This window comes from Watersipora subatra, chromosome 2 (genome assembly GCF_963576615.1).
Source record: "Watersipora subatra chromosome 2, tzWatSuba1.1, whole genome shotgun sequence".
In the NCBI taxonomy this organism is placed as follows: Eukaryota; Metazoa; Bryozoa; class Gymnolaemata; order Cheilostomatida; family Watersiporidae; genus Watersipora; species Watersipora subatra.
The window spans coordinates 70,200,405-70,213,365 of NC_088709.1; the positions used below are offsets into that span (position 1 = coordinate 70,200,405).

A 12,961-nucleotide genomic window follows, 5' to 3' on the forward strand; every position below is an offset into this window, starting at 1 on the left:
GACTTCTCTCACGTCAGCATTCCCGTGGAAATTTTTGTGTACAATACACAAGCGAGAGCAAATATTCATTTGTAGCATTATAATATATTTTACTATAAATGTTTAGTCAGCATACGCATATAACTACAAGTAACTACATTTAATTCGTTAGCTATGGAATCTGAGACTGATACAAAACGTTAAAAGATGAAGGAAAATTATTTCTATGTCAACAAAGTTGGATGTCGTAAATAAGAAGAAGGCACCCGTATTATTAACATTGTCAAGGAATATGATCACAACAAATCAGCATTTGCAATTATTATTAAAACAAGAACTCCATTTAAGCAAGCACAAGAAAGAGCTTACGACTGAAGATTTGAAGGAGTTAGAAGGCCATGCACGTGATCAGCATTCAAAATGAGCAACCATATAGTAAGGGCGAGGAAGTAGATACAGAAAACTCCAGCTTGGCAGATATATTTCAAGCGTTTAATTTACTGACGTGGACTGGTACATTAAAACAATGCATGTATAATATATATTATTTATCTCTTGTGTGGCATGTTTTTTATATTTTATTTGTTTCCTTTTGATTTTATGTTTTATTTTCTTGTTTAACCATGTCTTTGGAGGTGGGCTTGTTATCTCCTACGTGAATACAATTCATCGTATGTATGTCACTCATGTAACTAGCTACTCAAGATAGTTGACGCATTCACATCACTTTCCAAAACTTGTTAAAGCTCTGTCCTCTAGGGTATAAATACGTACAAACTTTGTACGTATGGTTACATTGATTCTTGTGCACATTTCATAGAAGAAAAACTACTGGAGCACCTTCTCTGGATTCTACAAGCGTTAGCTAGCTAGCAGTTTTCTGCATTGCACCAGCATTTTTTCCAGTCAACTTTCTTTAGCCTGCTAAAAATTCCATTTCATTACGTATTAAATTAATCTTCAGGTGTACAGCAACATAATTAGCATTGATATGTTTTACCTCCTCTCTGCTTTATTTGCTGCATGTACCAGCTATAGTCATGTTACTCCAAAGGTATGTACGTCCTGTATAATAGTAAATTAAATTTCATTTTTCTTGTCGGTAGCCATTAAATGGTCAGGTGTGTGAGAGGCCGCTTTTGATAACTACATCAATCGGCCTTTCTGGCCGAATTCTCTTTGAAAAAGGTTTCAACCAGACACGCTAAATTTTATAATGAAAGTGAAGACAGAAACATATGAAGGATAAAATTTTGTGATAAAAAGTTGAAATTTATTAAAATAGTTCAAAATACATACTAAAACTTAGTTTTAAGGGTGAGTTTGGCAAGCTAAGCTTATTTGAAGTAAACTCAAAGTTTATGTTATGCGTACCTTTTGAAAGTACGAACTTCGTAATAAACGATCTGCATTTGGTGCACAGATTAGAATTTTGCATTTTACAGTATTGCAGATTATAATCACTAGGTGAACTTAATACAATGCAGCCACTGTAGGTAACTATAGTTACTAAAGTTAACATACTATTTTGTTGCTAATTTTCAATATGTACAGCATTTTTATAAATTTTTGGACGATTTTTAGCTTTTTTTCATTGTATAATTACCATGGTTTCTATACCCGGACATACAATTTTTTCACCATGCGATGCCAGCCTTGGAAGGGATCAACATTGTATCTCGAGGGTGCACTGTACATGACAGTTTATATACTAGTTATAGTATAGTTACTGATTTTCAAGCAATTAATACTCTACTCTACTATACATGGCAGTGTAAATGAGTTTAATGCAAGAATGAGAACTAATTTAATCAGTAAGCTTTATCATTAGATTTTTACATTCTATCAACCTAGGTGTGCAGGATAAAAGTTGTGGTTATTGAGCTGTGCATGCAATCAAATTTATTAATGTTCAACAAATTGGAATGAAAGTTAGGAAGCAAAACATATCTCTAAACGTTAAAACATTGAGCTAGCAAATTAAATTTATAAATGTAAAAATTGTGAGTTCCAGCTTTAGGCTCCCAAGAAGTGCATAGGAAGAACAAATTAGACATGCAACATACATAACTTATCACACAAAATGTAAGAATAAAAGTCCAAATAAATTTAAAAATTGATGTAAGAAATAAGAGGAAATATTTCACAGTAAATCATAACAAGTGCAACGAGCTGAGATATCAAGTCTACAGAAAAAATATAAGCTACAAGCCAACAGGCAAGCTATGCACAGAAGAAAGGCTACTTTTATAAAAGAGTTTCAATATTATTGCTAATTCATAGGCTGTCCAATACTGGATTAGTATCATGTTTCTTCCCTGTATGAGTTTTCATGTGTCTGCAGATTACCACTATGTGCAGACCTATAGTCACACTGCACACCTGCATAAGGTTTCTCTCATGCATGAGTTTTCATATGTTTCTGCAGATTACCCTTATGTGCAGACCTATAGTCACACTGAGTACATGCATAGGGTTTCTCCCCTGTATGAGTTTTAACATGTCTCTGTAGATCACCCTTATTTGCGGACCTATAGTCACACTGAGTACATGCATAAGGTTTCTCCCCTGTATGAGTTTTCATATGTATTTGTAGATTACAACTCTGCACACACCTATAGTCACACTGAGTACATGCATAGGGTTTTTCCCCTGTATGAGTCTTCATGTGTATTTGTAGACTAATTCCTTGCACACACCTATAGTCACACTGAATACATGCATATGGTTTCTCCCCTGTATGAGTTTTCATATGTGTCTGTAGATTACCACTCTGTGCAGACCTATAGTCACACTGAGTACATGCATAGGGTTTCTCCCCTGTATGAGTTTTCACATGTCTCTGTAGATCACTCTTATTTGCGGACCTATAGTCACACTGAGTACATGCATTGGGTTTCTCCTTTGTATGAGTTTTAATATGTGTCTGTAGATTACCACTCTGTGCAGACCTATAGCCACACTGAGTACATGCATAGGGTTTCTCCCCTGTATGAGTTTTCATATGTGTCTGTAGACTACCACTCTGCACACACCTATAGTCACACTGAATACATGCATAGGGTTTTTCTCCTGTGTGAGTTTTCATATGTCTCTGGAGATTACTACTATCTGCAAACCTATAGTCACACTGACTACATGCGTAGGGTTTTTCCCCTGTATGAGTTTTCATATGTGTCTGTAGATTACCACTATGTGCAGACCTATAGTCACACTGAGTACATGCATAGGGTTTCTCTTCTGTATGAGTTTTCATATGTGTCTGTAGACTACCCCTCTGTGCAGGCCTATAGTCACACTGAGTACATGCATAGGGTTTCTTCCTTGTATGAGTTTTCATATGTGTCTGTAGATTACCACTATGTGCAGACCTATAGTCACACTGAGCACATGCATAAGGTTTCTCCCCTGTATGAGTTTTAACATGTCTCTGTAGATTACCCTCTTTTGCAGACATATAGTCACACTGAGTACATCCACAGGGTTTATCCCTTGTATGAGTTTTTATATGTGTTTGTAGACTACCACTATGCGCAGACCTATAGTCACACTGAGTACGTACATAGAGTATCTCTCCTGTATGAGTTTGCAAATGTCTTTGTAGATCGCCACTCCATGCAGACCTATAGTCACACTGAGTACATGAACAGGGTTTCTCAGTACTAAATGGGTGAGACGTACAGTTATTAATCAATTGATGATTGACGGTATGTATGAAGTCACTTTCTTTACATTTGAAAGTTGCTGTTATATCTCTTGCACAGTTTTTACCATCCAGATATTCTGCAATAATAGGACAATATTGAAAGAATACATTCTTGAAGAAATTCTGCCTAATATTCAAATTGAATGAATTACCATTTGACCAAATTTAGAGAAGCAGAGTGATAAGTAGAACAGCAATGAAGCCTTATTTGGGTAGGGAGTTTAATTAAAAGTAATATAAGTTGCATTATAAAAACCTTTGTACTCTTTGTAACAAAATACAAACTATTTGCTTACAAAACTTGTCAATGCAACAGAAGGCTGTTATACGATGTAAATATGTACATTATGAGCTCAACCAATCAAAAACCATAAAAACAAGGTCAGCTGAGTCACATGCATGTTTACCAATGAATTGATTTAATGGTTGACTCGCAACAAAATTTACATTACAGTTCTTTAATATCAAAAGGTTCACCATCTCTTACTCTGCTGTGTTGTAGGTTCAAAAGATGTGGAAATGTGATTAAAAGCTCTTAAAAGCTCAAAAATGAACAGTTGACCGCAGCCATCACGAAACGGACGTAGGTTGGAATCTCTCACAACATCACTCAAATTTGATGTAATTGAACATGAAGTTCTTCTGTTTAAACTTTCATGCAACCTCATTTGTCAAAATATTTCATAAAAATACTTCATGCATTCAATAAAACCATGACTATTGTCCTCGTGCATCTAATTAATTATCATGGTAATGCTGTCACTTTGAGCAATGATATACATCTCAAAACCTAGCCTGAAAATCAGTTTAATTTTTTAACCTTAGCTCAAGGGCATACACACTATCTACTATATAAACTGCAAAATATTTGTCCATATATCTGTGTGTGTGTGTGCGCGTGCGTTGGTCCACCTTATAGACTGGTCTTTCCTTTTTTCGTCGCAAGAAATTCGGACGTACGAAGCGAACTGAATTAATATGAATAGTAAATATCGCACTTTCGAACTATTAACCGCTATTTTTTTCCGATGATTTGAGCCCAGCGGCTTATATAAGGATGCCGCGATTCTGTGGTTTTTCTTTCACCGATAGGGTGCATTATCCGAAATCTCCGGTTAGTGCGCCTCTTTACAGTGCACTGTTCCGTTTTAAACAGCAAAGTTGCTGCCATGTTAAAAAGCACCGTCTTGAGTTCTGCAGCCTATATAAAGGTGCCTATACAGCAATACAAATGTACTCCTCATTGAATAAAATAAATTAATGAGATTAATTTACATGTAATTAACATTTAGTGTCGACATGTACCAAGAAGGTCACGTGAGCGTTTGGTTCTTGTGGCCATTGGAAAAAACGCTGTTCTCACCTACTAAATATCTACATCAAAAAGGTAAGTACATCTTATTCAATGGTGTATTGTCTATGAATTGCCTCACCTCCACTACATAACCCTTTCACTTGCGTCCATGTACAAATTTAGCTAGCAGCCTACTGCCAGGCCTATTGCTTCATGACATGTATACAATATTTTTTCAATTTCAAACTCCATCTAGAACGTTTGCTTTGGTTATATATTTCACTTTGTCAACATGTTAACAAACACTGCTATGCACAAAATTCATTGTATCTATACTTTGTGCATTGATAAAGTGATGTGAAGTTACGAAGCTAAAACGATCCTCCACAATGTTCCTTATTCTTACAAAACCATTATTTTCACCACCGTCGGAGTCAGCGCTGCTATTGCTATTTTAATTATCTGTGCAATCATAAAAATCTGAATCGGCTATAATGTCATCAACATAAGTAGTTATTTGTTTTTTTAACTTGGAGGCGTTTACAGAACTTACACAAACACTGTTCGGTTTCAAGTTAAAATTCCCAAACAAAGATTAAAAAATTACAATTTAGGCTACTTTCATAGAGAACTTTTAGGACAGCACTATCTCACTCACTATGCTCTAAATATCGTTGGTTATGTTATCAACGAATAATAAAATTCAGTTACTAGCAATTGCTGGGCAAATCACAAAAATGTGTTTACGGCCGTCAACCATAGAAACCGCATAAATGAGTCTACTTTGGTGAAAGGGTTGAAAACATTGGATTTGTCACAGTTTGTGATAGTAAATATGTTCATTTCTTTCCGCAGCCGAGTTACTCTTACTTTTTTCCAGCTATGAGTAATACAGAACTACAGCTACTACATAACTTGCACAGGTACTGCTAATGCGTTTTACCTACTAAATTTCTACTTCAAAAAGATAAGCACTTCTCATTCAATGTTCTAGTGTATTGTGTATGAATTGCCACACCTCATCTACTTAATAACGTTGGATTTGCTACTGTTCGTGATAGTTGGACATGTTCATTTCCTTCAGCAGCTGAGTTACTAATTTTTTTCCAGCTACGAGGAGGCCTACTTTAACTTCCTGCTACAGAACTTGCACAGGTACTCCAAGGGTTGCGATGAGCGATGGTGAGAAGAAAGAGAGCAGCTGGTATCGACTTACTGTTGCCATGTTTTAGCCATGACCAGCTGTACGTCACCTGCTAAAAAGTAGGCAGAAGCCGAAAACTGTTTGTTCATACACCCAACAGAAAAACTAAAAATATTGTCTAGCCGCAAGTGTTGCGTTGAACTAACATTGTGTTATTGTTATGTCATGCTATGTTCTTCATGTTCTGCTATATCTACATATTATCCACATGAAGCATATTCTAACATGTTTTTCAGTATATATATTTTTTCATGCATTCGTTTTCCTTATTGTATCTCACAAAAAGGCTATCCTGTTGGCTTTATGTTGTATCATTGTATGGTGCTAATGCTGTATCTGCCTTGACACCATACTGTCTGTGCTGTTATACATATAAATTTTATCGACACAACCTCATTACCTTTCGTATATACCATGTCAAAACACAGGCTATAGATGAAGAACTGGTGAGCCATGATTAGTGTTTTAAGCATGTAGAAGTCTCCATTCAATAAATACTGGTGATAGCAAAATATTTTGTCTAATTTCTAAAAAAAAGGATACAAAATTTTTCAATACTGCCAGTTTGAAGAACTTCGGTTTGCCTAGCAATGTAAATTTCATTATCAGCTCTCTGTACACAAATATGGCAACTCCGATTTGAGTGGTTTGAGACTGATGAATTGAAGACTAGCTGTAAAACATTGCAGATTTCCATTGTTCGCCCCGACAGGATTGACATATATGACTGCACATGTGTATGCATATTCTGATCAAAGCAAAAAATTTCAGTAAACTGCATATTTGGAGTTGTTTTACAGTATGAAAGACAAATCTCAATAAACCTTATGCTGCACGTGAATCTGTTTCCATAAACGGGTTATATATATATATATATATATATATATATATATATATATATATATATATATATATATATATATATATGTATGCATATACAACAGTTCAACTTGGATAACTCAAACTTCACAAGACAGAGCGAAAGCGTTCGAGTTATCAGAGCGTTCAAGTTATAAGAGCACTGTCACAAGTGCACGTATTAACCAGTACATATACAAACTATATATAAATCAAAAGCATAGATTGATTGTTGCAAGTTCAAGAGCCTCTCATGTAGAGTTTTAAAATTTTCTATCAGAAAGTATAGATATTTTTCTACTACTTGAGATTTGTTTGTTATTTTAGGTGATGTGACTGCCAAGAAGTTTTCAGAACAGAACTGGCAAAACTTGATAATGGTTAAAACGGTCAGAAAAAATACATTGTTTTCTTCTGAGCACTTTAACCCAGATCAAAATTGCCTATTTCACTTCAAGTTTATCCGAAGGTTTTCATGCTTTCCCTTGTTTTTGATGGGCTATCGCAAAGCGGGTGTTTGGTAAAATGTGACCTTTTTCAAACTTTGAGAAAAGTCGTTAATGAAAGTACTTTGCCGATGGTGGTAATAATGATGCATACGAACTACTAAAAGTTGATGTTTATCTCTATGGCTCTAAATAAAGTGATATTCTAAAATGATAACTACTGATTCGAGCGGTCCGAGTTAATTACGTTAAGTTCGAGTTATCTAAAGCGGTTTATCATTGCGTGGGAACGAACCAGACAAATCTGATTGAGTTGACCATGAGTTCGAGCTGTCTGAGGGTGAGTTATTCATAGTTGACTGTAAATGTATGTACAGACGTATGGATGTATGTATATATGTATGTGCTAGGTAAATGCCTGGCGTTGGACGTGTAATAAAAATATTATGTGCAGAGAGTTTACTTTTAATCAACATACACAACATTTACCATTCTAACTTTTAAACGAAGGCGTTGGTTTATTTTTGTGTACTGTTCTGTTCTTTATGTTTACTGTGCTATCTCAGTTTACTGTGTTTGTTTCTGTATAATTCATACCGTATCAGTTTCAATGCCTATTACAGATTTATACTGATTGCAATAGTCTTGTTGGCTATATGATTAAGTATTGTTCTTCACTTATGGGCATGTATTTTTCGTCTGGTAAGGCTTCTGGTATTTCTCAAAGTATGTGGTTATGTCTAGATAAAAAAAGTATTTGGACAAGTCTTTGTCATACATACATACGTACATACATACATGTATGTACGTACATACATACATGTATGTACGTACATACATACATGTATGTACGTACATACATACATGTATGTACGTACATACATACGTACATACATACCTTTATACACACATAAATATTTATGTACATACATACAAGCATATGTGCATACATACATATGTACATATGTACGTACATAGGTACGTATGTACATGCACAAATACGTACATATGTAAGTACACACGTATGTACATACATACACGCATACATACATATGTAGGTATGTATATACATACATATATACCTACATACAAACACATGTACACACGTACATACATATGTATGTACATACATATATATATAACTTACATGTATATATATATCCATATATATACATAGGCTATATATACAGTGAAACTCGGATAACTCGCACTCAGATAGCTTAAACACATGGTTAACTCGAAAGGATTTGTTTGGTCCGTTACCACGAAATGATAAATTGCTTTATATAACTCGACCTTAACTTCGTTAACTCGAACAATATTTTGCCCAACGGCTACCGTTATCGCTTTAGAATCTGCGCCAAATAGAATCCGCTTTATACATATCCGCTTTAGAATAATACCGCTATCCGCAAAATATTTTTGCTAACGACCCTTCTAAAGGTTTGCAAAAAATCCAATTTTATCTATATATTTCTCAAAGTATGTGGATCTGTCTGTCATTCCGACTATAGCACACACAGTACATTGTACCAATGGGGCCAGGCATTACGATGTCCCTGTTAAGAAATATATTGTGTGAGGTTCAATTACTATATCTGGGGGTCAAGCCCAAATCTTCTCACGCGGACAGTTATATTGTCTCTGTATAGTCTTATTAAAAGTTTTGATAGATAGCTTCTGCTGGAACATGAACTTTTTTATACATACACTTCTATGCATGAGTTGTCATTATTAATTCTACATGTACATATTCAGGAATTTTATTTCTCAGTTCGTATTTATTGTATCATTACCAAATCATCATCTAATTTAATCGTAGCCAAACCAATTTAATTTAGCTATTACTTGCTAATTACTTCATATTTACCTCTAAAGCTATTAACAGTCGATTTATTTTTTTTAAATAATTTGACTCGCGCGAAACATTTGCATAATGATACGAAGTGTAAAAGTTGTTTGACACAGTTTGAAAACTTTTACAGCTGTTTTTGTGTTTCCTCCTAATTTATTTCAATTACACAAAATGCTTTTCTCATGATATGTAGTTTGAAAATTAGAATGGCAAATGTTTTCATATGCTAAATACAAACCAATTTTCTGTGCAAAGACTTTTTATTACCCGGGCAATGCCGGATAGTACAGCTAGTCCTCTTATAAACATGACGAGCCTGTTGGTAACCTGTGATGGTCAAAAAATGCTGCAGAAATTGTTCGCGCCATTTGGCAGGAAATATGAGTCAAATGATCAGATCATGAGTAGATGATTAGACCAAGCCGAAACGAAACTGAAAAGTAGCGAGCATCTATAATTTCGGCTTTCCGGTAGACCCTGAAGTGTTTGTCATAAACTAGTGCTACTAGAAGTGTTATGTTATATTGAACCTTTTATTGGTCTTTAAATTCAAAAACAGTGTGTCCAAACATAACCACGTCGAGTTGAATACGTCATCAAAATAAGGGATTCCATCCTACGACTATCTTTTTTCAACTGTTCAATTTTTAGCTTTTAAGAGCTTGTAATCACATTTCCACATATTTTGCACCTACAACGCAGCAAAGTAGGATATGGTGAACCTTTTGATACCAAATATCTGTAATGTAAATGTTGTTGCAAGTCAACCTTCGAGGAATGAGATTTTATTTTCCGAAAAAATTATATTGCGACCGCAATCTCTCCTCAAGCACTACTTGATTGGACAATATTAATGTAACCTTTTAAACAAGAGAATCTGCAATCAGTGTTTCATTAAATAACCAGAGCAAAAAAGAAATATTCATACATTGAACATGAAATGACTTCAATGCTGCTGCATTGATCAATGTCAATTGAATTTTGTAATGGAGTCATTTTTTTGCAAAGATAAATTGTCTACCAAAAACTTCTATACTGGAAGTTACAGTACATTACTGTACATTTAATGTTCCAATACCAAAGAATGCCTTGCTATGCTAGCTAAGCTGTATATAAAATGCGAAAAGTCATGTTTTACAAGTAAATGCTATAGTGCTTCAGTGCCTATAGGCTGGGTTTGTAACAATGTTTTGAAGCAGAAGGAACCGCCTAATGGGCTACTATTATGAGTTAAAAGAAAATACTACCAAAAATAACAAGTGCCGCTCAGAAAATAGGTAATACAACTTGGTATTTCCAAGTTGTATTTCCTATTCAGACCTAAATAAACCTACAGCGACATTAGTGGCTCAGAAGCAGCATAAAGAGTAGCCCTACTCACTTCGATTGGATCCATAAGTAAGCTACCCAATATACGTTAGAAACTGCCAAACATTTAGGCTTTTGAAATACAAAATGACTTATTGAGCTCATGTTTATTAAGTCTTATAAAGGCTGCGGACACCATACATAGTAGTGACAATCGAAATCCTTGACTATTATGCATCAGCAGACCAAAAGTGTATAGTCGCTACTCTGTAATACCATTTGAGATTTTTAGAAAGTATGAATTACATAGAAATTGTTTTAAAAGTTACCATGTTGATGTACAATCTACATAATTCAAACACTGTAGTGACGGTCAAGCGTCCTTTTCATAATTTCCTAATCTCGTTTGAACTTATTGAAGCAAAGACTCAATTGGAGCATTGCCCACTATTCTTGCCAGCTTCACATTCCTAAAGCGTTTATTATCAAACTTCCCCAGAGGAATGCATTACAGTCATACTTCGACTTACGAGCTTAATGCGTCCAGAGACTGAGCTCGTATGTCAATTTACTCGCATGTTGGTGCAATTTATTTATATATAGAACAATTAAATATATATTGATTAGTTTCCATATACTCTAAAGAAATGCAAATAAAACACTCAAAACAAGATAATGTAACATAAAGAACATGTTGGTTATTATCCTAACTTACCACATGCTTTCAAAAAGCAACAAATAAAAAATAATGCGAGGAAATGCAATTAATTAAAATGTAAAATTAAATACATACAATAGCAGCTAACGCTAGCATTTTCCAGGGAGAGAGAGATAAGTTATCCTTCATTACAACAGTTGACTTTGATAAATTCAGATTTTATTCAAGTCTTAAAAGACAAACTTAAAAGCAAACCTAATAGCAAACTTTCATTTTTAATTTAACATAATTAAAAATTCTTCGGCCTTCATAGTTGTAAGTTACCCGCTGGTTAGCTAATTTTCCTTTTGTTTTGCTCTAAGGACGCTATCTAAGGATGTTTGCCTTTGTGGCCCTTTCAACGTGTTGCGATTAGGACGAACAAAGGATTAATGCACGACCACTAGCCAACTTGGCCGAACGTCTATTTTATAGTCTTGATAAATAGCACCGGCCTTTTCACATAGCATCGTTTCAGTTACGATGTCACGGGCCAATTGTTAGCCTTTTATCCAAAGCCTGAGCAGGCTCTCCATCAGTAGTCGTGTAGGTCGCTGCACCGTGTAGAAACTATGGTTAGCCCATTTGTAAACCAAATGCCCTGAATATAATCCTTCTGTTTGCTAATTGTGGATGTATTTCTGTCATATTGCTGAGCTAGCTCAATCTCGCATACACATTTTGCATATTTTTCAATAATTTTCCGTTTAATATCAATTGTTATCATTCGCTTTTTCTTTGCAATATCTTTCATTTTACTGGCAAACTTTCAGTCTACGCACAGTACTTTTAATTCCCATAATTCTGCACTGACAATCGCGAACAAAAAAACACGGTATAAAAGTATAATCTGAACAGTTGAAAAATACAGAGTAATGACGTTCTCATAAACACCTCCGACATACTTGGCAACTGACTCAAGTGTTCGTATATAAAACATGGCTCGTATGTTAGTGTTAAAAAACTTGCTTAAAAGCTGGCTCGCACCTCAAGTTTCGCGAATGTTGGGGCACTTGTAAGTTAAAGTATTACTGTATTATCACAAACAAGGATGCATTAGCACAAAGCTAACCTCCTGCAAACGAGAATCCGAAATTCAGCCAGCCACAAACGCTACATGTACAATATTGTACTAAGCCTCAAGGTGCCGGTGAGGTACCATGTATGTTTACCTAAGTGGGAATACCGTGAATTCCAGGGTACAAGTTGATGCGACGTATAAGACGAATTCTATTCGCTTGATGTAATCCTGGTTTTGACACGTACTTGCCAAATAAGTTGATCCCTACTATGGCTCAAATCACTTGATCGAAAAATTCCTGCCCACATCAGAGAGACGTGATGTGTAGATGAGGAAATGGCTATCAATAATCAACCGCATCATCAGATACCCACTTTTTTGTTGTCGTTGGCAATACAAGTAACTAAGGAATGAGCGGAGACGCAGTTCTGGTGAAGACCATTCGGCACAAATCATAACACTTGGTCATCATATACCTGCCTTACCAATAGAATGAAACTGCCACCTATGATAATATGTATTTTTAAAAAAAGCAATGCTGCAAGACAAAGTTTTGCCAGAAAATGTGATCCGTGTACAATAAAAACGATGAA

General features: G+C 35.2%; 1 protein-coding gene across 1 annotated transcript; it reads right to left on the reverse strand.

Annotated features, from left to right (window-relative positions):
• Positions 1–1,871: 1,871 nt before the first annotated feature.
• Positions 1,872–3,703, reverse strand: LOC137388738 (gastrula zinc finger protein XlCGF57.1-like). Its single transcript, XM_068075195.1, has one exon. The coding sequence runs from the start codon at positions 3,434–3,436 to the stop codon at positions 2,378–2,380; it is 1,059 nt and encodes a 352-aa protein (XP_067931296.1). The 5' UTR covers positions 3,437–3,703; the 3' UTR covers positions 1,872–2,377.
• Between the last annotated feature and the right edge of the window lie 9,258 nt (positions 3,704–12,961).